Genomic DNA, 26,137 nt, shown 5'->3' with positions numbered 1-26,137 from the left:
GCTGAGCCTAATTTCCCCAATCAGCCCAGGCTTCTTGCCCCAGCCCCAGCCCTCTCCTGGGCTGTTTTAAGCCCTTCAGGGCAGGAGCGGGGGACCACCCTGCTACACTTTCCCATTAAGATGTAGCAATAAAGACCAAACTTGGGCTGCTAATATAAACTGCCTCACCAGAACCAGACCAATGCGGATTTGGGGACCTGGAAGGGTCTCTGTATTCCAGCGCTCTGCATGGTGGAGGTCATTCCCAGAGAGACAGGGAGGCACTAATGCCATAGGACAGGGTGCTGGAAAGACCTCATCTGGCAGCCTGCCTCCAGTTCTGGGCAACTGTGTTGAAGAACGAGGAATTGCGGCCGGCCCAGGGATGGCCCAGAGCTGGTGGGATACTCAGGGGACTGGAGGGCTAATGTGATCCAAGGACACTCAACGAGCTTGGTCTCGTTAGCCTAAAGCTCCGGCTGAGAGGGGCTCTGACTGATCTCAGGGGGAGAAGAGCTATTTGTGCTGGCATGAAAACAAACTGGCCAGGAATGAAGTGAAGCTGGAAATGAGAAGCAGGTTTCTGAGACAGACAAGGCAGGTGAGGGAATGTCTTTTACGGGACCCGCTTCTGGTGGAGGAAGGGACAAGCTCTCGAGCATCACTGAGCTCTTCCTCGGGGCTGGGGAAAGAAAACAGAGTTTCTGAGCTACACACAAGGTTCACACAAGCCGTAGGAGACACTTGCAATGAAGTGGACCACTGAGGGCAGCAGGCAGAAGAGTGCATTAGAAATTGTTGTAATGGGCCAGAAAACTGGTGTCTCTGTTGAGTCCATGGTTTTTGGCACCTAGCAGAGTTATGAATTTAAGTTCCCAGGCTGGTCTTTGGATGGTGTGGTGCAGGTTTCCCGTGAGGACGAGGACTGAGAGGTCAGCTATGGAGTGATCACTGAGTGAAAAGCGTTCGCCCGTGGGTGAGAGGGTCTTTTATCAGTTCTCTGTGTGAGTTCATTCGAGAGCGTAGGGACTGGGTTCACCCTCCTCATGGTTGCTGGGGCATTTAGCGTGCTGGATGAGATTCCCATATGTTGTGATAGGCGTGTGCAGGACCCATGGAGGGTGCATTGTGGTGGGAGGTGTGTTGGTCATGGTAGCAGTGGCGATACGGCTGCAGGTTTTGCATCTGTTGTTCTGGAGGAGTCTGGTGCCGCATTGCAGGTTTCTGACCATCAGAGGCTGGATGGTCTGGAACAGCAGAAGGCAAAACAGCCTAACTAGTGTGAAGGCAGAGCGTGATGAGCCTCCGAAGGGGATGATAAAATGGGGTGTGAAGCAGGGACTGGACTCAATAAGCTAGGACCTACGTCCCGGTGAGAGTCAACGGAGTCAGTCTGGTTTAAAAATGGTGTGTAAATGAATCTGGCTCCTTTTGTCGAGCTCCCCAGCTCGAAGCTGGGCACTCAGCTTCTGTATGCCCCCCCCCACTCCTGTCTGGCTCTCGCCTTCCCCAACAGTGTCTGTCTGCTTTGTTCCCAGTGTCTCCGGTCAACACCACCCAGAACGGGCTGCAGTGCCCCATGTGCTACGTTAGGGACTCCGTCCAATGTGAGAGTAAGGAGACCATGCGCTGCTCTGGAGCCGAGGACCATTGTATCAGCATGGCTGGGATGCTAGGAATAAATGCAGCAGGTAATGCTCACACGCTGCTAGGCAGGGGCCGTTCTAGGCCTTCCTGGAGCTGCCTGGGTGTCTTGAAACCCCACTGAGCAAGCTGGAGTCTAGGGTCTGATTTTCAGTCACACCTGAAACCCTTTTGACCCTTTCTGGCGGCATAAAGCTGGGGCTATTCTCTGCCCCCAGGGCCCAATGGGGGGATTAGGGACACAGCCAGGGGGCACTGCACTGTGGCTCTTCCCTGCCCCCAGGGCCCGTAGGGGGCAGAGTTTAAATAACAGCAGCCCTGGCCTATGTGGGTGCCGGCCCGGGGGAACAAAGGGGGCTGAGATAGGGTGACCATATTTCCCTGTGCTGAATACAGGACACCTGGTAGAATTACTCGTATTCCAGCAAGTTCAATGACAATCAGTCAGAACTGGGCAGTACAAACGTTCAAATTAACATCAAGTTCGCTGAGCCCCAGTAAAAAGAAATATGGCGTAGCTGGATTCTTTCTATTTATCTCCTCATCTGTAAGGCTGTAGGGCTCACACGGGGAGACGTGACACACACACACTCCCGTACACCTCTCTCACATGGTGGAGGGGTGACTGACTGACCGACCGGACCCTCCATGCCTGGCTGAGCCCCTGGGACAGACCTGCCTCTCCTGTTACCTAGCGACATGTCCTCCCGAGGCAACAGATGGGGGGGGGGCAAGGGGGAGCATGCAGGGTCACATGCCCCCTCCCCCAGGTTTCTGCCAGGGTTCACACCGGAATGTGGCTTGCAGAAGCCCTTGAGCACTGTGCAGGAGGGAAAGGACGGCATCGAGTTACAAGGAAGGGGTGGGGGGAAAGAGATGACCTGGCCCGTGTCTTTGCATTTTGAACCCGGGCCAGGGTACCTGACTGCAGGGGCTTTAGCGACCCCGACCAGAGAGGTGGCTCAGCAGGGGCCGGTGCCAGGGAATGGAGCAGCCCCGTGTTCCCGGGGAAGGGGCAGGACCCAGGATGAGGTGGGGGTCCAGTGAATAGGTTGCTAAGCCCCTGACCAGGGGGGCTGCTGTGGATCCTGCAGGTTCAGGAATCGCTTCTCCCCCCAACTCCAGAGCTTAGGCGAGGGGTGGAGAGGCTTCCTCGTGCCAGCGCTGTGCGGGGCTTTGGCATACGCAGGGCTCGGCTGGCTCCTCCTGGCCAGCGCCCCGAGCCGGAGGGTCTTTGGCTTTCCTGGGGCTCCGGCCCACCCAGAGGCAGTGGGAGGAGGAAGGAGCTGCTGGCCAGGCTGTGGTGAGCTGAGCACTCCGACCAGGGGCTGGTTCTCTGCACAGTGCTGGGAGTGGGACCCGCCCCACTGGGGGGATACGGAGGAGCAGCGGGGCGGGTGGGCGAAGGGGCAAAGCAGGGAGAGGACAGCGAGAGGGGGAGCATGTAAAGAGCTGCTGGGTGGGCAGCAGAGGTGACACGGAACCAGCTGGCGCCTGCCCGCACTCAGCAGCCACCGCAGCTCGCAGCCAGCACCGGCCAGAAACAAGGTGGAGGGTGGGGCCCTGCTGGCCGAGAGCCGACATGCAGCGAGGGCTATACTGACAGACCAGCAGGGAGAGCGGCCGGCCCCGCGCGCTGCATCTTCACCCCGCCACCAGTCTTGCACCCCCACCCCCATCGTCGGCCGCGGGAACCCCCACTCACCACTGGTGGGCGGGCAGCTGGTGAGCAGGAATCCGGCCAGCAGCAGGACCCGCCAGTACTGATGGGGGAGATGGTAAATATGGGACAATTTGCCCATGTTTTAAAAAGTCTGGACACCCGCAGGAGGGCTTAAATATGGGACTGTCCCTGTAAAACTGGGACATCTGGTCTCCCTGGGCTGAGAAAACCCCTCTGACCTGCTTTTCTCCCTCGCTGTCTCTCACTCACCTGCTAGGAAATGGGAATTCGGCCTCTGGAGTCCCCGCACCCTATTTCATATGACAGCACAGAGCTGTTCATCGTGCTGCGACCTGACGCCCAGGCCTGGCGCTTGTCATGGGGTGAACCACAGAGCACTGGGTGTTCAGAGGACACCGGGAGTCTGGGTAACTTGGAGAGGGAGAGAGGGAAGGGTCCCAAGGCCGTTCTGAGGCAACACCAAAAACTTGTTCCCAATCAAAAGCTACATCTGCACGGCCCGCTCCTTTAGGCGGCATGCAGAATCCACACAGGTGAAGCCCCCCTGGTACGGGGTGAGGTAGCTGGGTAGCTGGTGAGTCACAGCTGGACCGAATAAAATGCACTGGAAAGGTGCGTACAAACCTACGTCCTCTCCACTGGCCCCAGCTGTGCTGCCCTGTCTACACCCTTCCCTGCGGGGTTTAGGGACGTGCACCCTCCCCGCCGCTGACACCGGTGTGTTGTGTAGACTATGACAAAGCTCCAAGTCTGTATTGGTGGGTCCTGCGCTTCCTGACGGATACAGTGGTCTCAGAAGCTCACTAAGGCCCTCAATATGACCTCCCTTCTCAGGATGGCGGCAAAGGTTACAGCTTATTGAGCTATTTTCATCACAGGCCGGTATGGGAGGTGGGAAGGTGGAATACCCACAGTCTCTGTTGCTCCTTAGAGCTCCGTAGGCATCGTTTGATCTCCTGCCTGGACCAAAGTCTGTTTCCCCTCTCAAAGGGATTTCTGTAGAGCAGGGGGGGAAGGGGAGAACCCGGGCCCACCCTCCACTCCGGGTTCCAGCCCAGCGACCCTAATGGTAGCAGCTGTTGGCAGCTGTTGGCAGCTTCCCTCCACCACTGATGCTGCTTTGATTCCCTGGGTCACTTCCCCGTGATTCCCTTTTCCCAGGCTTCACCCTTACCTCAGGGTTCAGCAACACTTCCTCTCCTCCAGCTCCTTTCACAGGGCTCCCCTCGAGAGAGCTGGCAGGGAGAGCCTTTAAAGCCGTGTAAGTGGGACCTTAATTGGTCCCAGTTGTCTCCATTAGCCTAACAGCCTTAGATGACCCTTTGTCAGTTAATTAAGGTCAGGTGCCGGCATTAGCCTAATGACCTTAATGGGTTAAGTTGGCGTCAGGTGTCTTGATTGGCCTGGAGTAGCCCTTGTTTGGCTCTCCAGGGAACAGGGACCTGCTCATTCTGAGGTTGATATCCCTCTGGCCTGAGTCTGTCACAAGATGTAGCCAGCAGTGGGCAGTTGGGAGGAGAATTAAGGTGCCGCTGGGGGATGGGATGAGGGGGGGCAGGATTCGGAGCCCACCCCCCACCAGGCTGATCCCTCGTCTGTCTCTCTATGCAGGAATCCTTCCGGAAACACCACTCACAGTGAGAGGCTGCGCGACCAAGAGTGCATGTGCCCTGAAAAAGGGTTTCCCTGTGTTCGCTGGATTATTCATGTACCTAGTGAGCACGGTGGATACCTGCACACCAGCTCAAAACAGTGCCAGCCGGATCCCTGGGCCCGGCTCCTTTGCCTTCCTTTTGCCCAGTCTCCTGCTGCTCAGATACCTCTCCTGATGGATGCCCCATTTGTGTCACCCGTAGACAATCCAGGCACCCGCTGGATAAAATCCTCGGGGTGGGGAGGCAGCTAGATGGAGTCTCTCTGTGTCTTTATTGAGGTAAATACACCAAATAAAGCAGGATCTTAAAATGAAAATACCCTGGGACTGCGTGTGTCTGTTCCACTGATGATCCCGTCCACATAGCTGAGCCTGGGACAGCGTCAGACGAATTTATATCAGTGTCTAAGGCTTTTCTTGTCTATCAGCTGACCCCCTCTGGCCATGGCTACGGGGTCTGTAGCAGCGTAGATCCATTGCCAAAGCAGCCCACAGCGACGGAAGGGGTTCATCTTGCTGCCAAAATGCGGCCTCCCCGGGTGATGGTGGCCGGGTCTCAGCTGGTCGGGGCAGAAGTAGCCAGAGACATTTCTACAGTTTTCATATCATTCTCTTCCCAGTGCTGATTGATGACTGTTCCTTCCAACCCTCCCTCTCGCTGTCTCTTCCTCTTGGCTTCACCCCACGCCGACCCCTCCTATCCTGCCCTGTTCCTCTAGCTCCCTTCCCATTTGACTGAGCCCCTCCTAACTACCCCTCCTCCAAATCATGGCACTCACATGCCATTCGCTGCCCACCCATTGCTCGCTCCGCAGGTGTGTTGCACCCTAGTCCCCTGCCCTGGGTCTCTCTTGTCTAGTTATGTTGTCAGCTCTGTGGGGGCAGAGGACGTGCACGACCCTGGGTTTGTACAGCCTTACAGAGGATGCCAGCTCTGGGGCGCAGCCTGGCTGTTCTTTGGCAGTGAAGAACAACAATATGCAACCATTTGTCTCCCAAACAGACATTCACACAACAGGTCTGTGAAATGCCACCTTCATGAGAGATGGTTCAGGGCTTGTCTACACTTCAAACACTGCAGCAGCCCAGTGGTAGTGCTTCAGTGTACACACCACCTACGCCAACGGAGGTGACAGCCAGATCAGAAGAAGAATTCGACTGTCGACCCAGCACTGTCTACACAGGGACTTAGGTCGGTTTAACTACATCACTCAGGGGGGTGGATTTTTCATGCTCCTGTCCTGAGCGATGAGCTAATTTTCAAGCATAGACCAGCCTGCTGGAAAGAGCTACAGGAATGATTCAAGGTCTGCAAACCTGACCTGCTGGGACACTCAAGGAGTTGAGTCTATTTCGTTTATCCAAGAGAAGCGGTGATGGGACATTCGGACATCACAGGTGCAGGAACCAGACAAGCACCTGCAGGGATGGAGTGCGCTCAGTGTCAACTGGCAATGTGCACTTCTCGAGTACTAAATCTATTCCTGACTATCCCGGTGTCTAACTTCACCGCTCCCTCCACGGCGTGGCTCTCGCCTTCGGCAGCTCGACTCCCGCCTTGTTTATGGCCCTTTGCGTTTATTTAATCTTTGATCAGACAGCTCAGCACGTCCGGCCGCTTCTGGGGAACGGCCACTTGCAGTGGAATTTCTCAGGAGTCTTAAGCAACCAGCCGGGGGCGGGAGGAACTAGGAGATTGGAGGAAGACAGAGGAAAACTGAGGCTCGGAGAGTAGAAACATTCACTTGTTCTCCCATTCATACTTCCCAAATCCCTATCTATCTATTCTCATACACCCCCTCCTATCTATCTATCTATCTATCTATCTATCTATCTCCTCAGGGCAGGACAGTGTTGACACATCTCTGCAGCACCTGGCACAACGGGTCCCTGATCTCTAGGTACTACCCTGGTACGTTCCTTTCTCTCTCACGTGCCAAGGGGGGAAGAAATTCTGACTGGAGATTTTTTATCCTGGGGAAATTTCAGTGAGCAAAATCCCCGTTGTCATACCAAATCTTCCGATAAGGCTGCGAGGTTTCGTCCATGGGATTTATCAGACTGGGCAAAACCGAGGTTCTCTCTTGTCCCATTATCTGGCAGATCAGATACGATGCGATAAGAAGAAAGAAACTGTCAGTTTCAGTTTTCTCTGTCTTGTAACACAAATAGGAGTCGGATTTAAAGTCTCAGGAACCTAGTGGAGTCTCAGAAAGTGCCTAATTCCCTTGGTTTCAATGTGAATTAGGAGCTGAACTCAGTTCAGTGCTTTAAAATTTCCACCTACAGGCACTTGAAAAAGTTACCATGGGTTTGGCTCGTCCTTTATTCCCAGCTAGTTCTCAGGAGGAAAATATGAGATCCGCAGTCTCGGCTGAACTAAAAGAGGCTGCTTCCAGACATCTTAAATCTACTGTCTACTACCAGGGCAATTCCAAGGGCCCATTTGGCTGGAGGCACCTGCTTCAGCTTTGAAATAGCAAGCAATGTGGCTATCAGTAGGGTTCAGAGTTAACCTGCTGCCTGCAGTTGTTTTTAGCTGCTCGTGCCCCCTGCAGTTGAGGCTGCCTCAATTTCCACTTTGTTCAGCCAGTGACTGTTTAGCCCCGTGTCTGGTAGTTCCTTGCTAGGATTCCACCTGGCTTTTTGGGGCAGAAGCTACTCTAGTGAGTCAGGACCAGGAACCTTAGTGAAGAGCTGAGAGACTCTGGCTTCAGTGTGTTGACTCTGGACCCTACTGACGACAGGATGGGGTGAGGAGGGGAGAACAGACAACACAGGACTGGTGTGTAGTCACGCCACTCAATCCCTGACTGGAAAGCACCCCAGGACGGCAGAGAAGGGTGCTGGGTACAACCTTGCAGGCTGCTTCTCTGACTCCCACTCATTTTCTGCGGCTGGCGGCCCAGCTAGGCAGCTGCCCAAGGACTCAGCCCCCAGGGGTCCCTCCGCCTTCCCAATGGCTCCTCCTCTGGCCCTGCTGCCTTTCGTGCCCCAGCTGTAGCAGGGCCACCAGTCTGCCCCTGTCAGGGTTCGAGCACACTGCAGCTAGGAGGGGTCAGGCCCAGCCCGGGGAGAGGGACGGACACTATTTCTCCCTGAGCTGTGGATAGCAGTGTGGCCACACGCACGGCTCGGGAGTGGGCGGAAGGGGCGTGGAGGTGGGTTGTGGGGGGGAGAAGATGTGCGAGAAGTGGGGGAGGGTTGTGTGGGGTGAGGCAGAGGAGGTGTGTGGGGGAGGGTTGCATGGGAGTGTGTGAGGAGGTTGTGTGTGGGGGAGGAAGGTTGTGTTTGGGGCTCTGGGTGAGTGGGGTGTGTGTGTGGGGAGAGGATTGGGCAGGTAGTGTTATAGGGAGGTGTGGGGAGGATTGTCAGGGATGTGATGGAGGGGTGTGTGTGGAGGTTATGTGATGGGGGTTGGGAGGGGTGTGTGTGGGAGGGCTGTGGGGGTTGTGGGGAAGTGGGGGAGGTTGTGTGTGGGTGGGGGGTTGCAGGGGAGGCTGTCAGTGCGTGGGTTGTGTATGGGAGGGGTGTGTGGGAGTTGTGTGTGTGTGTGTCACTTCTATCTGTAGTGCACTAGCTGGGTCAAAGCCAGCACATGTCCATCGACCAGAACTGGACCTCACCCCTCTCCCTGCAGGGCCGACACCCCCTTAGTGGCGGGGATACCTGGTGCACCCCAACACGCACACACACGGAGCATTACAATGCCCAGGGATTTGCTATCCCTGGGGAAGGGGCTTTCCTGGACCCGCGGCAGGCTGGGGGCTCTGCAGGGCCACGTGTGTGCCTGGAGCCAGTCCGTGGAGAGCTGGCCTGGAGTGCGGTGGGGTAGGTTGGTCTCTGTACCTTAGCGAGCAGCCTGCTTCGTCTCCCTCTGCTTTCAGTTCGTGCAGTGATTGTTCTGGATTCGAAGCAGTAAAGTCATGTTATGGTGCCACCTTCAAGCCAGAGGCTTTGGTGCTGTTAGCTCCTGTCTCCTTGCTGCAGACCCAGCCTCCGTTAGGGCTGGTTCCCAGGGCTAGAGATGCCATTTTCGTTCATTGCCGTGAGTCGCAAGCTTAGACTGGGCAGGAGAGGAGCAGTTTCTCTAGTAAATCCTACAGCCCCCCAGGGCATGGAATCCCAGAGCTCTCCACTTCCTGTGTTTCCCCCCAGCCCGTGCGCACGGTGGCTGCAGAGTTCGGTGCATCCAACGCAAACAAGAGTCCAGTCCGGCTCCGAGCCCAGCCCCACACTCTCCCGGTTGCCATGCAGGGCTCCCTCGTGCTCAGCCTCCTGGCCGTGCTCCTAGCTGCAGCTAATGGCCAAGGTAAGTCTCCGAGCCACACGTTTCACAATTATCCTTTTCAACCACTGGCTCCATCGGAGTCACCCCTGATTTACCCCAGTGTCACCCTATTGGCTAAATTGGAGTCACTCCTGATTTACCCCAGTGTTACCCTATTAGCTAAATCGGAGTCACTCCTGATTTACCCCAGTGTCACCCTATTGGCTAAATTGGAGTCACTCCTGATTTACCCCAGTGTCACCCTATTGGCCCCAGTAACTCATACCCATTTTATGGCTCCTTTGTGCCAATTGTGCAAATGGCCTTCGTGTAAACTGCTCAGGCTCAGACTGACTGGCCACGCCATCTACCCTTCAGCCATTGCTCCGTAACCCTCTATCAAGTTCCCTCTGATCATTCTCCCGTCAAAGGCCTTGCCTACAGGCAGACACTCTGGAAAATTAATCCAAATTAACCAAAGATGTGATTTTTAACTTGGATTAAACCCATCTAATTTGGAATATAAATGACCTTAATTCAGTTTCTTAATTTACCTCCTAAGTGAATTAAACTAAACCGAATGAAGGCCACTTTAATCCTAACAGAAAGTGTGTGATGAGGACTTTAACCAATCCAGTTTAAATTCACACTTTTGGTTAATGCAGATTAAAAGTGGCTTTAATTCAGTTTTGTTCACCTCCACCGTAGAGTCAACTAAATTGAATGTATTGAGAGTGTCTACACTGGAACTTAATCTGGTTCAACTAATCCGGATTAGTGACACCTGTAAATCCCCCACATGAGAAGCAGGGAGGGACCTTTGCACCAGAATTAATCCTGGACCCTTGGTGTTTCTTCCTACAGATTTCTGTTCATCTTGCATGAATACCCCAGCGAAATGTTCTCCCATTGTGCATCAGTGCACAGTAAACTCCAGCGATTGGGCCTGCATGTTCATTCTGGAAACAGATTCCTCAGGTGAGCGAGATGGGCCTGGCACTCCCCTTTCCCTCCCCCAAAGCTGCATAACTTTCCAGCCAGCCCACAGTGCTCTTACCCCTTTTAACCTGAGTGGATTAGCCAAAATTAGGGGCCACAGAGCTTTGCCAATAGCCCATTTTGGGGGGTCGGTTTCCAGCCTGACAAACCGTTGGAAACACTCGGTTTTGAGTCAACCCAGAATGTACGTCTTTTGCCAAAATGGAAGCGGTGACAAAAGTGAGTTACTTTTTGTCATAGGTTTATTCCCCACTCTGAACTTTAGCGTTCACAAGATGGGGACCTGCATGGACTCCTCTAAACTAAAATCCTAGTTTAGATCTGGTACGCTGCCACCAGCCAGTTTGTTTAGTGTCTGGCACACTCCCTGTTCCCCCAAACTTTCCCTGGGGAACACAGATCCAAACTCCTTGAATCTCAACACAAAGGGAAATAACCTATTCCCCCCACCTCCTTCCCGCCTCCGCTCTCCTAGTCCTTAGGAGAGATACCTTGATTCAAACTCATTGAATCAAACAAAGAGGGATTCACTTTTCCCCCCTCCCCTTCCCCTGAAAATCCAAACAAGGGAAGAAATCAATCAAGTTCTTAAAAAGAAAAGGATTTTATTAAAAGAAAGAAAGAAAGTACACTAGCTCTGTAACACCAGGATGAAAAAATACAGGGTCTAACTTATAAACCTGGAGAGACTTTTCCCCTCCCTCCTCCTCAGAATAATCAAAGTAACAGCAAACAGAAATAAAGATATTTTTCCAGCAAACACACAACTGCAAATGTAGAAAGTAATTTTAAGACTAAACCGCCTTTCTAATACTCACTATACTGAATAGAAGAAAATACTTCAGGAAAACTTGGAGAACTTGAAGATATGTCTGGCCTCTCTTAGATCCAAAAAGAGAACGGCAACTTAAACAAAGAACACAGACAAAGACTTCCCTCCACAGAGATTTGAAATTATCTTGTCCCTTGATTGGTCCTCTGGTCAGGTGTTCATCAGGTTACTGAGCTTTTTAACCCTTTACAGGTAAAAGAGACCTTAACCCTTACTATCTGTTTATGACACCTTTGGGGGGTTGAAAGGGAATTTTTCATTGGAGGTACAGCAGAGTTACGGTTATCTGTAGCAGAGGAGGGGATGCCGCCTTGGAGGGGAAGGTGCTGAGGAGGCATTTGCAGGTTGACAATGAATAGGGTGAAGGTTTCCACCTGAAGCTTTTCTTGATGAGACATGCGGCCCTGGGGACCAGGACACATGTTGTGAATTCCCATCGCTCTCACTGAATTGGTCCTTTTGAAATCAAAAACCAACTCCCAACTCCCACCAGATTTAAAAAAACTCTGCCGGTTTCTACTGGTCAGACTTGCGGGAACCTTTCCTTTCCCCACACCGCTTCGGTGTTATCAAGAAACACCTTCGAACCACCAAGGAATGGCCATGAAATCTTGAGTTAATGATTGCCAGGGTTGGAACACCCTACCCCCACCCTGGGGAAGCTGTTGGATGGTCAAGTACCCTCCCTGCTAAACATTTGGCTTGTGCCCAGAACAGCCCCAGGCATCTGTCATGGTGTAGGGTGCCCCACACCCCAGCACTGTGCGGCATCACTCCCCACCTGTGTCAGCAACTAACATCAGGACAAACTGCTGCCTACTTGGACCCAGAAGTCCTGAGTTGTATCCCTCCCTGTGACCTAATTCCTAGACCCCTTCCCTCCAACAGCTGGGATAGAACCCAGGAGTCCTAACTCCCAGGAGATAGGGACAGGGTGGATTCTCCATTCTTAAATCAAGACACTTCTTTCTGAAGGATGTGGCTCATTTCCACTCACCCCCGCCCCCCCGATATGGGCTGCGTGCAGAACTCACAGGGGGAGGTTATTTGGCGTGGGATATTCAGGAAGTCAGACTAGACTGTCTTACCGCCCTCTTCTGTCCTTAGACTCTATGAAATGAGCTTTAAGAACCCAGTCCAGCTGCTTGGCTTCACTCTGTGACATCTGACTGACGTTCACCTGCATCAACTGGTTTGCCTTAGCGAGGCCTCGGAAACACAGAGAGGGTTGGCTAGAGAAGGGTTAAATCCAGGCAGCTCTCTTGGGAAAGGATTATCACCTGGTTTCCCATCATTCCAGCCCTGTTTATGAGAGATCGCTAACTGCTGTGTTATCGGAAATCATTGTCAGAAAGTGATTCCACTTTCTATATGATGCAGGGGCCTGCTGCGTATGTATATATAAATCTATAGGGAAGAGGAGCTCAGGCCGGGAGAAGAAAGGAAGACGCCCCATCTCTGTTCTGCTCACTGACACACAGGGGGCTGAAGGTAAGAGATTCCCCGGCATAGAATTGACGGCCAAGGAACTGTCACGGTGATCCAGTCTGGTTTTCTGCACAGCCCAGGCTGACGAATGTCCCCCCGTGAGTTCGCCGTGCAGCCCATGACATCTGGCCCAGAAAGAGGGGCCCAGATGTGACTGGCCGAGTCGTTTATGATCCGGGCTTGGTCCATGCTGAAAGCTTAGGTCGACAGAACGGTGATGCTCAGCTGAGTGCTTTGATCCTTCCGGTCAAAAAACCAAACGTCTGGCAACCCTACCCACGAGCCCCTGGCCTAAGTGACCACGAGAAGACTGGGGGTGCAGCCCCCCAGGGATCCTGGGCCCAGCCTTGTTGGGGTTACAAAGATTCTGCCATGCAGGTGGGAGGAAGGGGAGCCCTCGAGAGCAGGCCGGCCTCTGGGTGAAGGACTTGGAGCGAGGACTCAGATCCTGCCACCAACCGATACCACCGGGGCAGTGCAGATTCCAGGAAAGTTCCCCGCGGTAGCGGGACCATCCCCCACTGGCATAGACACGGCCTCAGAGCACCTCTGCTGTATCGGGGTGAGGGAGGCGGGGAACTGCCTAGTGTGAGAACCACACCCAGCATCATGTGTGTGGAGCCAAACCCAGTTTCCCGGGTCCCACCAGGTCAATAATGTTTGTGACGCTCTCAGTTGCCACGGTGAGAACTCTGGAGACAGGCGCAGGCAGTGAGCTCATCATTCAGCTCAGCGCAGGGTTGGAACGCTGGGTGGGAAATCCCGCCTGGAGTAGCCCCCCCAGCGAGAAGAAAAAGACGTATTCCCTGAGGCAGGGCTGCGGTGGAGAACGCACAGTGTGTGATCGTGGAATCAAAGGCTGTAGCCATAGGCACCGACTCTGTGGGTGCTCTGGGGCTGGAGCACCCATGGGGAAAAATTAGTGGGTGCTCTGCACCCACCGGCAGCCAAGCTCCCCTACCCCCCACACCTTTCCTCCTCCGCCTCCTCCCCTGAGCGCTCCATGTACCCGCTCCTCCCACTGCCAAACAGCTGTAGCAAGCTCCGGGAGGGAGGGGGAGGAGCAGGAACGTGGCAGATTTTTTAATACAGATTCTATTTATACACAGACACACACACAGAAAGAGAAGCAAATTCTTATGTGGCTAAAGCATCGGTCAGCGCCCCAGTCTTATGCGGACGGGCTCAGCAATGGGAAACCTGAACATACCATAAAGCTTGGGGGGCCTATGAACTTTGGCACAGATCAATGGCCCAATGGTCACCCCTAAATTTGAGGGGCCTGGGAACAGAGTTTTTAAAGGGGCGGTTTGTCTGTAACGACACCAGCCAGCCACAGGGACGTGAGCTAACGCCGGCTTTGGGATATTGTAGGACGGGAACGTCTGCAGATGTCTGACCACAAGCCGGCCATGGCAAGGAATTGACATGTCTGAGAATAAGCTGAGATCAGTAACATCCTAACCTACAGGAGACGGGACCCCGACATCGGCAGGGTGAGGAGATACAGATAAGGAGGAGGGGAGAAGCCCCTACTGAATAGGCATTAGGCACAGTGACATCAGCATAACATTATAAAAGTCGTATCCCAGCCTGTGGGCAGGAGGTGAGTGAGAGGCAGCGTTTGGGGGGTGCCCGGATCACGGCCCCGGGTGATGAGGAGGAAGGTGCTGGTGAGGAGGAAGATAATGTCTAACGTTTCCGGTTGTTCCGCAAGGGGCGGTGCGAGAACGGGGCAGTTCAGATGGACATTCTGTATTACCGCTGTCCCCCTTCCTGGGCTGCAGCCTTTGGGACTCTTCATAAATGTGCTGATCAACCATTAGAAACACAGAAGTTTCCTACAGTGCAAGGGCTGCGACCAGCCCCCTCGGGGTTCCCAGCTGAACTGCAATTTTAATAACACTGGGACGGATCTAGGAACCAGAACCTGTCAGACCTCCCAGCGAGCACTGGGAGTTTGTGAATAATCAATAGAATTAACGTACGATTCCGAGCTCGGGCTGCAACGCGCAGGAATCAGGTGCTGCTTGGGCCGTGCTGGGCGGGGGTCAGGCGAGCAGCTTCACCAGCAGCAGCCCAGTCAGGCCAGGCAGGTAGAGGGCGAAGGAGAATCGCCCCAGGGCCGGGCTGGCCCCACTGGGGGGTGTTTTCTCCGCAGGATTGGAGGTCGCCTTTGTTAAGTTGTAAGTGGAGAATGCAGAAACCAGGGGGATTCCAGCTGGAATGTCTTTTGTGGATGCAGTTGCGCAGCCTTTTGCAACAAATGTTGATATATCTGAAGATGTACCTGATGGGAAAATTAGCCTGTTATTGAGGGGGGCAGCTCTGGTTCCTTCTCTGCCCCAGAACCTCTGTCTCCACCATCCAGCGGTTCCCACCTCTGCCTCCCGTTCCCACCCACCCGGTGCTCTCCCTGCTCTCGCTGTAACCGGCCACGGCAGGGCGGGCGTCTGGTCCCCTCCTGCCTCCCCCGCGCCCCTTTCTGCAGCTCCGCAGGAGACTGAAGCTGGAGTTTGGAACCAGCTGATCTCCAGGGGCAGCTCCTTCCCCAGCGCCCGGCACCCCCGGGGAACACACCCGGCTCTCACCGACCCCGGCAGCCCCAACCGCTCACTTCAGTTATTTTATAAACACCCCAAAGCGCTGGGAGTCCTGGACACACACTGAGAACAGAAGCTTCTGCACTGAGCAATAGCTTAGTCACGTTAAACATAAAGGCAGTGGGGTCTAGTGGTTACAGCAGTAGGGGCTGGGAGCCAGGACTCCTGGGTTCTCTCCCCAGCTCTGAGCTAGGGGAGGGGTCTGGTGGGTTAAAGCAAGCGGGGACAGGGAGTTAGGATTCCTGGGTTCTCTCATTGGCCCTGGGAGGGGACTAGGGGCTAGTGGTTAGAACGGGGGGCGGGGGGAGCTGGGCGTCGGGACTCCCAGGTTCTCTCCCAGCTCTACATCGGTGACATAAGAACCCTTCCCCTGTGTAGCGGGGTGGTTACCCTGCCCTGAAGAGCTAAAACAGCCCTGGGAGAGGGCTGTGGCGGGGAAAGCTGGGCGGAGCGGGGAAACTGCCTCAGCTGTGGCCACCCCCCAGCCAGGCCCAGCTGGTTCCTGTGAGAGGCTGCGAGCCAGAGGCACAGAGAGTCGCTCTCTGCCTCCAGAGAGAGGGGGGCCTGGCTGCTGGGAAACTCAGGGTGCCTGGAGTGAGGCAGGGCTGGGGAAAGGCCAGCGGGGCTGGGGAGCTCCAGGCTGGCAACGCCCCAGGCTGCAGGGCCCCGTCCAAGGCCCCAGAGAGGCACTGGGATGCAGAGAGAGGCAGCGGCTCCAGACCCAAGCTTGCTGGCGATGAGTGGCTGACACTGCCGTCTGCCCCAGGGCGCGGGGCGAGTTGGTGACTGGCCGTAGCCTACGACTGAGGCGAGGTGGGGATAGGGGGTGGGGGCTCCCCGGGGAGGGGAGTCCCTGAGAGTGAGGGGTGTATGGCCAGGGGGCAGCACCCCAGATTATGAGGCACTGGGTTCGGGAGGGACACAGGGGCCTAGCGGCAGCAGGACACCAGCCTGCAGAGGGCGCTCCGGAGGCTGGAGAGCTAATTCCCCGAGATGACCAGCAGGAGGCGCCACAGGGGTGAGTCCCGCATCGCTACACCATGGCAAGGGACACGCTGTCATAACGCCAGGGGCAGGGCGGCATCGCTGAGAGGTGGGAGCTGGTCTGGAAGGGAAAACTTCCCAATTCCTCACTCCTTCCCTCTGGCCAAAAACCCCTCTTGGCGGCTCCCAACCGCCCAAGGGCTCAGCACAGCCCGCGGGTCTGGGAGACTCTAGGGGCCTGTCTACACTACATTTTATGGTGGTATAAGCTATAGCGCTCAGGGGACGAATAAGCCACCCACTGAGCAACATAAGTGACACCACCCTAAGCACCCGTGTCGGCAGGAGAGCTTCTCCCACCAACGTACCTACGGCTGCTCGCAGGGGTGGTTTTATTGTGCCGATGGGAGAGTTCTCTCCCGTCAGCACAGAGTGTCTTCACCTCATGGGTTACAGTTTCACCGCGGTAGCGCCTCTAGTGTAGACTGGCCCTAGGTTTCACCAGCTCTCTGGGGAGTTCCTGAGGCGTGAGATTCCCGGGGCAGCTCCCGCGCTGCGGCCAGCTGGCAGCATTTACCATTCTGTATCGTCCCAGCGAAATCGATGCAATAGGTCTCGTCCCCAGTACAAGGGGTGATTTGGCTGTTGCAGACGGTGACGTTCAGAGCGAAGCAGGTTGGGCACTGCAACCCGTTCACGGTGGTGCTCCCCGTGGGCACTGGGAACCCAGAGAGAGAGAGAGAGAGAGACATGGTTACGAGATGGGTTCAGATTAATTTATCCCATGTTGTGCACCCGCTGCCCTGCATTGCCCATGCGTGTAAAGGCCTCTATCCCCAGCCCAACAGCATTGCTCCATCTGTCAGTCACAGGGTAACCTCCGAATCCCACATCCGATCAATTTCAGAATTTCCAGGCACATTCTAGGCACCGAGGGCCAGAACCCTGCCATCCTTGGGAGAAATCGGAAACACCCCTCTCCCCCTGCCACCAGCTGATCAGCCCAGCCACCTCTGCCATTGTCTCAGATCAAACAACTGGTTAACGGTCCCATTGACACCCATCTCCGCTCTGTTCACCGTCCCGGGGGTGTAACCCGGTGACACCCGCTATGACTCATCTCCCAGGCAGAAAGAAGGAGGATGGTAGGGGAGGGGGAGTGGGGATGAAGACGGCATATACACAGACCTGGCATGGGGGGGACAGGAATGGGGGAAGAGGGGCTTGGGGGATGCACTGAATCCTTGGCAAGGTGGGGGAGATTGCTATAAAATGTTGTCTGCAAGGAATTCCCAGCAGGGCCAGTGCAAGGATGTTTCGTGCCTTAGGCAAAACTTTCACCTTGTGCCTTCCCCCGTCCCCGAGCCCCCGCCCTGAGGTGCCCCCCCCACGGCAGCTCCCCTGCTCTGCCCTGAGGCACCCCCCCTGAGGTAGCTCCCCACCCTCCACGCTGAGGCACCCCCCCGCCCCAGCTCACCCCTGCTCCGCGCACGAGCACCCCGTCGCTGCTTCACTTCTACCACCTCCCAGGCTTGCGGCACCTAAACTGATTGGCGTCGGAAGCCTGGGAGGCGGGAGAAGTGAAGCAGCCATGGCGTGCTCGGGGAGGAGGCGGGGCAGGGGTGAACTGGGGCGGGGAGTTCCCCTGCGTGCCGCCCCCCGCCTTACTTGCCCTCCCTGTGCTCCCCTGCCCCAGATCCCTCCGCCTAAATGCTGGCGGCAACCGGGGCGGCCGAAGATCCAGCCACCGCGGTTGCTGCCGAAGAAAATGCCGCCCCCCAAATCCTAGTGCACTAGGCGACTGCCTAGGTGGCCTAAATGGTTGCACCGGCCCTGATTCCCAGACTTTACTGGAGGATCTGTGCCCGGCTGTGTTATTTTCCCAACTGATCTCTGGGAGGTTGAAGTCCCCCCGTCACCACCATGTCCTGGGCTTTGCATGATTTTGTTAGATGTTTAAAAAAAGCCTCCTCCACCTCTTCTTCCTGGTTAGCTGGCCTGTAGCTGACCCTACCATGGATCCCCCTTGGTTTTCCCCCTTTAATCCTTACTCGGAGATTTTCAATGAGTCCGTCTCCTATTCCCATCTCAGCCTCCGAGCAGGTTAGGGTGACCAGACAGCAAATGTGAAAAATCGGGACGGGGTGGGGGGTAATAGGAGCCTATATAAGAAAAAGACCCAGAAATCGGGACTGTCCCTACAAAATCAGGACATCTGGTCACCTTAGAGCAGCTGCAGACACCTTTCCTATACAAGGCAACCCCTCCTCCCACTATCTCTGCCCGGGGTAAGCTGTGCCCCTCGGTGCCGATATCCCAGTGTGACTCATGGCTAGAAAGGTTTAAACGCCCTGCAAAATAAATAGCCCACAGAAGACATGTGGGGAGATAATATTTCTTGTTTCGTGTATTTACATATGTATGAGTAGGGTGGACATTGTAATCACTCGTCCCGGTCTGGGCTGTATTCTGATGTCATTTAAATTAACTGTAAACACGGGATATCTCCGTATTCGTCTCTCTTTGAAATGTACCGGGAATGGTGGAGGAACAAGCAAATGGCCTTATGTTAATTCTATAGCTAAGTACCGGTGATGGACGCCCTTCAACGTCATCCTAATGACCTTTTGTTCCAGGAGGGAAGCCCAACTTGCCAAAGACGACATGAAACTTTATAATAGACCCTTGGGTCCTGATTCTGTCATCTCAGATCTGCTTAGACGTCATCAGGGGAAGTTTGAGACGCAAGACTGAGGTCCCAGTTATGCTGGTACGCCCTGAATATGAGATTTGGACTATGACCTATGAACTGAATTCTAAAGGAACTCTTTGCAACTACAAAGCTCACCATCTCTGCTGTGAATCTGCACCTCAATGAACTGAACTCATGGCTGTATGTATACTGATCTTTTAACCATATTCTCTCTTTTGTTTTGTTTTTTTCATAAATTTTAGTTTAGTTAATAAGAATTGGCTGTAGCGTGTATCTGTGTAAGATCTGAAACATTCGTTAACCTGGCAGGTGATGTGTCTGATCCATTGGGATTGGTAGAACCTTTTCTATTATATGATGAAATAAGAGTTACAGATATTTTCATCATATTTGACGTGGGTACCTGGATGGAGGCCTGAGGCTGGATCACTTGAAGGGAACTGCGTTGTCTGGATATCTGAGTAACCAGTAAGGTACTAGAGAAGCAGTTTTATGCTGGTTGGTGAATCTAAGTATTGGCATGTCCACCAGATTGTTGGGGTTTGTCTGCCCCATTCTTTGCAGTTCACCCTAATTGAGTGACCACAGCTGGCCTCCACTGGGACCCCGGTCACACCCAGCTATGTGTATTCTCCCCCCAAGAGCCTCCAGCGAGTTTGAAGGTGGAGCCTGCCAGGTTCAGGGAGGTTTAGACTGGAGCCCAGCCCGGCTGCTGCCCCCTCTCTCGCGTGCAGCCCTCACCCGTCTGATTTCACAAGGGCCCCGACTGTTCCAGCCCCTGGTTTGGGGACCCGCCAGCGACAGGCATTTCAGTGGCGACAGAAATGACATTCCAGTGAATGGACGTTGGGGGCAGTAAAGGGGAGAAATGGTAACAAATATGATTCTGCTGGGGCTTGTCCACATCAACCATTCGACTGTGGCAATGGGTGAGGTGATGTAAGGGTTCGGCGGGGTGTAAATCTACCCTGCCTGCCACGGCCCAGCTGTCCCCGTGCGCCCTGCTGACACGCGTGAACCGTTCGTTAATGTGCTTTGAGCTAGTGCCCTGCCAAGGTGCTGGAACGAGCTGTTCACGTGCATCAGCAGGGGGCACACGGAGAGCTGGATTCACACCCCGGCTCAGCGCCGTCTCACTGTTCCTGTGGACAAGCCATGAAACAGGGACAATAAAAACTGACCCATAACTTACCTGCCAGTGTGCCCGAGTTACAGTTATCTGTGTCGTTGCATCGTGTGGTGTTGATCCTTAGATACTTGCCGTTCCCAAGAGTGACAGTGACGGGGTCTTTTATGCCAATATTATAGTCATCTAAACAGTCACTGGCGAAGCCCGTGGTCTTTCCCCCAACTGTTGTAAAGAAAGAAAACAAAGAACAGAACTGAGAGGCTGGTGGGGGAACCTGGAGGCGGAGCAGGGAGGTTATTTTACCTCCGTGTCCGGCCCTGGGGCGATGCTGCTGGGAGCCTGTGCCCAGTTCTGGGCCCCACCGTTCAGGAAGGAGGTTGGTCAATGGCAGAGAAGAGCCGTGAGGACGATTGAAGGGTTAGAAAACCTGCCCTAGCACGAGAGACACCAGGAGCTCGATCCGTGGAGCTGAACACAGAGACAGTTCAGGGGCGACGTGGTCCCCGTCTGCCAGAACCTACCCGGGGAACAAACGTTCACTGACGAGCTCCTCAATCGGGCGGCGGAAGGTCGGACGCCGTCCCGGGGCTGGGAGTTGGAGCCGGTCACACTCAGACTGGGAATAAGGGGAAGGTTTTTCACAGGGAGGGTGATTAACCACTGGGATGATCTCTCAGGGGCCGGGGTGGATTCTCCATCAGGGACAATGTGTAAAGCCAGAAGGGAGGTTTCTCTCCCAGCTCTGCCCTAGGGATGATCTGGGGCAGGTCTCTGGCCTGTGCTGGGCCAGGGGTCAGATGAGACGATCCCAACGGTCCCTTGTGGCCCTGGGGTCTAGGACTCGGTGGCCATGTCTGCACTGCTGAGTGAACCCGGGTTAGCCACACCCTGGGGTGAGCGTCCGCACTGCGAAGCCTCCCGGGGGTTATATCCACCTGGACACCACCTGGCCGGTGCTACACTAACCCCGGGGCAGTGCTAGGCCTTTGGGGACAAGTTTCTGTGACGGCGTCCCTGCCTGAGAGCCGGGTAGAGCCGGAGCCGGCTGCAGGGAACGTGGGGTTTGAAATATCACCAAGGGGTGTGTAAACCGGCAGGTGATTTCAGTACAGCAGAAGTGAGTAGGAAGGAGGGCAGGAAAACACGGCCCCGAAGGAATTATGGGAAGGCGTTGGAGGACTATCAGAAACTGTGTGAAATAACCTAGTTTACAGCTGCGTCCTCACTGCAAAGTTAAAGTGGAACCCGGGTCTAAGCTACACTTTGAACTGCACAGCCTGCCTGAGCTCACAGCTTGTATCCACTAGGGTTAAAGGGTTTGTGGGGGTTAATAGGGACGGTGGCGGGGATGCTAGAGCTAAACCCCAGGTCACAGCCCACATCAACTGCAGTGAAGACAAACCCTGAGTGGGGGGAAGTTTTAATAAACCCATTTGTGATTGTGCTGGGAAAATTTCCAGATTCTGGTCAGAAAGAGAGAGAGAGAGAGATATGGGTGTGTGGAGATTAGATAGATAGATAGATAGAGAGATGGGGTGGATGGGGATAGATAGATAGATAGATAATGACAGAGCACGTTAAAGCTGATGCTGTGCTATGCATCCTTCTTACAGGGTAAATGGAAGGAATCTTAAATCTCTTTAATTCAATGGGAGGATGAACAAAGCCAGGTCTGTAACTCAGATTTTCAATTCCAAAGGGCAAACGTGGAGAAATGAAGGGAACTAGTGAAATCCGCCAGCCTGAAGAGCTCAGGGAGTTGAACACAGAGAAGGTTTAAGTCAAAAGGGAAAAAACATCTTGAATTTGCATCCCAAGCAAGGGGAAAAATCTTGTACGGAAGGGCTCCAGCCCTGAGCAGTGACTAACAGCTTCATTGGGAGCAAGGTGGCAGTGTACAAGGGATCTCAGCGCCAATTTCCTGTTTTTAACACGATTCAGAATGGGCATCTCCACCCAAAGCAGCTTCGCTTGTTGCAGCGCAGCCGTCCATTGTGGAGATGAAAACTTAGTGAATAATATTCAGTAAATAAAGAAAACCTGACCCCAGTGAAGTCAATGGGAGATTTGCAATTTGGGGCCAGGATTTCGAACCGCCATGTCTTCCAGTTGCTACGTAAGACACAGTAACATTGCCTGAATGAATGAAGCGTCGAGCACAGACTGAGTGCTCTGTGCCGGGTGAATGTGCTTTGTGGATGGACTGTTTGGGGTTGGCCTTGGCGATGAGGATGGTGACAGACTGTGGGGTAGGGTGTGCCTGGGTTGACGGCAATATCACTTACTCAGTGTATTTTCTTCTGCCACTATAATGCAGCCGCCTGTACCCGCTGTTACTGCGCAGGTCCCTGCCGCAGGCTGGCAGGAGGAGTCTGCTGAGCCGGAGCACTGATGGCATTTTGTGCTTTGTGCTGGAGAAAGAAGAAGGAGTGTTTCCTTTTTACTGTGGCGTAACAGTGTCACCTCTGGCACGTCCTTTAGCACCAGTCTTCCCCCTCTGCTCTAAATTAGCCAAGGGATTAATGGACCTGATTTCCTCTGGGACACTCAGCAATTGCACAATTTCAGCCCCTGGGCCAGTGGTACCTGGGGAGTCAGAACTGGGATGGGTGAAGGGGATGGTGCTCTTCCCAAGCTCCGCCCACACAAAATCTCATTCCTGTTGTGCAGGTATTCACAGTACCGGAGAGTTGCTCGCTTCTCAGCGTGTGTTCATAGAATCATAGATTATTAGGGTTGGAAGGGACCTCAGGAGATCATCTAGTCCAACCCCCTGCTTAAAGCAGGGCCAATCCCCAAATGGCCCCCTCAAGGATTGAACTCATAACCCTGGGTTTAGCAGGCCAATGCTCAAACCACTGAGCTATACCTCCCCCCTGTTGCCTGTGTCGATTGCATGACCCGGGTCTCCTGGCAGCCTCCCATTGCCCTCACAAATTCGAGTTACCCTCCCATCCCCATCTATTGCAGGGTCACCAGACTACCCCCCACCCCCTAACTAATGCCAGGGGCTCTATCCCCCCTCCCTGTACCAAGGTCTCCAATTCTCTCCCCATGCCAGGAGCATTGTGTGCCCCCCATTCCCGTCCCCCATTCTCCCCCCATGCCCAGGCCACTGTGTGCTTCCCCCCGCCCCGCCCTATCATCCATCTTTCTGTCTGGGAGATCAGCTGCTCAGGGTGTAACATGAAAACACCATTGAGTTGAGTGCGGCCAGGCTCTCTGGGCTCCCAGCCGGCCAGCAGAGGGGTCTGACGGAAAGGTTTGGGGTGCAGAAGCCAGTGACTTGGCCCATAGCGTCGTGGGGATTGATCCCCATTGGGAAGGCTCCACTGGACTGGTCCCCCCAGGTTTACACCTGGTTACATGGCCCTGAGCTTTAGTTAAAGCCAATTTTGCCCACATCCCTCTGGATCAGCCCAGCCATTTGCAATATGTGGGGGATGGGAAGGATGGAAATTGTCAGGCAAAAGCTGTGTTAAGCAGAACAAAGGGACATTCATTGTCTCTTGTTCCCCAAATTACCATTGATACAGTCACATTAACCACAGCGCGTGGACACGCACAGACCCCTTGGCGACATGGAAGTGAACAATCTCCGCACTTCAGTCCTTATGTACAGCACCCTGCACGCAAGCTGTGTAAGTGCAGCAGCTTCACAACTTTTCTTTTAGAGAGATTTAGATTTTCAGGCTCTGATGCTGTTCTAGTCTGAGCTCCTGCATCGCCCAAGCCAGAGAACCTCCCCCAGCCCTTTCTCCATCTAGCCCATATCTGATGGCTGAGCTAGAGCCGATATTTTAGAAGGACGTCCAATCTCGGTGTAAAGACTCCAAGGGATGGAGAATCCACCCCCCACTCTTCGAGAAGCTGCTGCCAGGGCTAATTCCACCTTCAACTGGTCTAAATTCAACTCCCAGCCATTGGAGCTCATTCTGCCTCTGTTTGCTCGGTTGGAGAGCCCCCTGCTACCGGAAATTGTCGGCCTGATTCCAGGTTACACTCAGTCCCCAAGCAGTGTCATTTACTCTTATATGGAGTCCCCTTTGTGCTGCCAAAGCTGGGCAGAGGGGCCTTCATGGGAATAAGAATCCAGGGCAGTGTCCAGTAACGGTGTCTCAGGCCTGGTCCACACTCAACAGTTAGGTTGTTATAGCTACGGTGCTTGGGGAAGTCACACCCTGAGCACTGCAGTGAGGCCAGTCTAACCCCTGGAGGAGATGGAGGTCGATGGGTGAATCCTTCCCTCAACACGGCTACCATCGCTCGGGGAGGGGAATTCCTAGAGGGATGGAAACCCCCGTCCATTGGGACAGGCGACACCTCTACTACGGGTCTCTGCCAGCCCAGCTACAGCGCTGAGGGTAAGCGGCTACAGTAGCCGTAGTGTAGACAGGGCCCTGTACCCCACCCAGAGCTAATCCCCCCTCCCTGCACATGCTGGATGTTCCCCTGACTGGGGATCCGGGGGGTGTAAAGGGTCAAAGTCCAGGGGGAGTTACCTGGCCACAGCAGCGGATGACTCACCTTGTGCACTCGTAGCTAGGAGAGCAGGGAGGAGGCAGAGGATGAAGGAAACCATTCTGGTGCTGGGAGGTGCACGGGGCCGTGCTCGGAGCTGAATGGAGCTTCTCACGGCTGACACGGCGAGCGCTGCCGGGAGGGAGGAGGAGAGAGTCAAGACTGCAACGAGGAGGGAAAGGGAATAACAGCCGAGATTCGGGGGGGGGGGGCAGGGGAAGAACACCAGGCAACAGAGATGCACAAATAACCAATTTTGCGGTTCACTGGCAGTTCCAAAAGATCGGGGGGGAAATCATTTTTGGTTGACCCAAAATTCTCATCTAACTGAAAAGTCAAATGAAAAATGATTTTGGTTCATTTTCAAGCGTTTTAAAACATTTGTAAATTGGTTTTAAAATTAAAATTGCCGTCAACTTTGAAATGAATTGAAAAAAATCTCAATGTTTCATTCTGGAAGTGTTGAGACAGAACGTTTCCATTTTTCAGGATTTTTTTTCCTAGAATTTTTCCGGCTGAAGCAATGCAGCGAAATCGATACAAATTTGTGAAATGTTTCAGTCACCCTGAACCTGTATTTTTCAGTGGAGAAAAGTTTTGGTTAGAGAATTTCTCCCAGCTCCCCATGGCACAGACATGCCCAGCAGTAGCAGAGCGGGGGCTCCGGGACATCCGGAGACGGGCGCTCCGTAGGGCAATCCCTGTAAAAGTCATTGCTCCGGACGGAATCATGGTGACCAGCAAAGCGGAGACATCAAATGGAGCCAGTGAGAGTCACGGGGACACGACCTGCCCCGACTCACACCTTGTTACACCAAATAGATTGAATGTAGATGGAAACAGTTAAACAGCAAGTCATCCTATAGCCTGGGTACTTACTGCCAGACGGCCAGGGCCCTAGCAAGCAAATGGGTCCATTGACTTCAACAGCTACACTGGTGTAAACCGGCTGGGGATCCGGCCCCATTGACTGCAATGGAGCTACGACCTATTGACCCCAGCAGGGATCTGGCCCAGTTTTCACTCCCTCGTCCGTATTTGCTCCAGATCTGCACTGTCCCTTCTGACATGGGGCGACCAGCACGGCCTGTGGGGCGCCAGGGTCAGAGCATCCTGCTGGTCTGCAGAGGGGCACTGCAGTGTTTTCACATTATCTCCATCCCCTTGGGCAGCCCAACGGCTTCTTCGCTTTTCTCTTCTAGTGTAGAACTTGGAGGCCTCCTCTTTTAAGCTTTTGCCATCACACAAAATTCCCTTGAATTCCAGCTCTGTTTTCTAGAGGCAGAAGGTGGGAGAAGAGACGAGCGTCCGAGCGGCACTGAGCTCTTCTGCGGGTCAGCGGAGCTCCAGAGCTTCTGTCTCTCCCCAGCACAAGCTGGTCCAATAAAAGCTTTTCCCTCACCCACCCAAGCTTGTCTCTCTAGTATCCTGGGACCCACATGGCTACAACGCTGCAAACTCCTGTTCTCTGGCTGTTGTCCCATTTCTGCTCCATGCCAGTCCCTTGCCTCCCGCCCCAGCACTGCTTCGATTCCTTACTGCCCCGCGGTGAGGGAGTTTGCCGAAGGCTTTTTGAAAGTCCAAATCAAGTACGTCAACTGGTTCCTCTCTGCTCCCTAAGCCTGGGATGTTCAAAG

General features: G+C 54.2%; 1 protein-coding gene across 1 annotated transcript; it reads right to left on the bottom strand.

The window, feature by feature from the left end:
- Positions 1-14,487: 14,487 nt before the first annotated feature.
- On the bottom strand, positions 14,488-24,561 carry LOC123351800 (phospholipase A2 inhibitor and Ly6/PLAUR domain-containing protein-like). The gene is made up of 5 exons (XM_044991442.1): positions 24,507-24,561; positions 22,265-22,390; positions 20,043-20,201; positions 16,715-16,855; positions 14,488-14,840 (listed from the first exon to the last, which is right to left on the bottom strand). Exons 1-5 carry the CDS (start codon positions 24,559-24,561, stop codon positions 14,602-14,604), a joined length of 720 nt encoding a protein of 239 aa, XP_044847377.1. The 3' UTR covers positions 14,488-14,601.
- Positions 24,562-26,137: the final 1,576 nt, after the last annotated feature.

This window comes from Mauremys mutica, chromosome 17, assembly GCF_020497125.1.
Source record: "Mauremys mutica isolate MM-2020 ecotype Southern chromosome 17, ASM2049712v1, whole genome shotgun sequence".
Lineage (NCBI taxonomy): Eukaryota > Metazoa > Chordata > Testudines > Geoemydidae > Mauremys > Mauremys mutica.
Note: the sequence above shows the minus strand (reverse complement) of the source record. Positions and strands in the feature narration are given on the sequence as shown.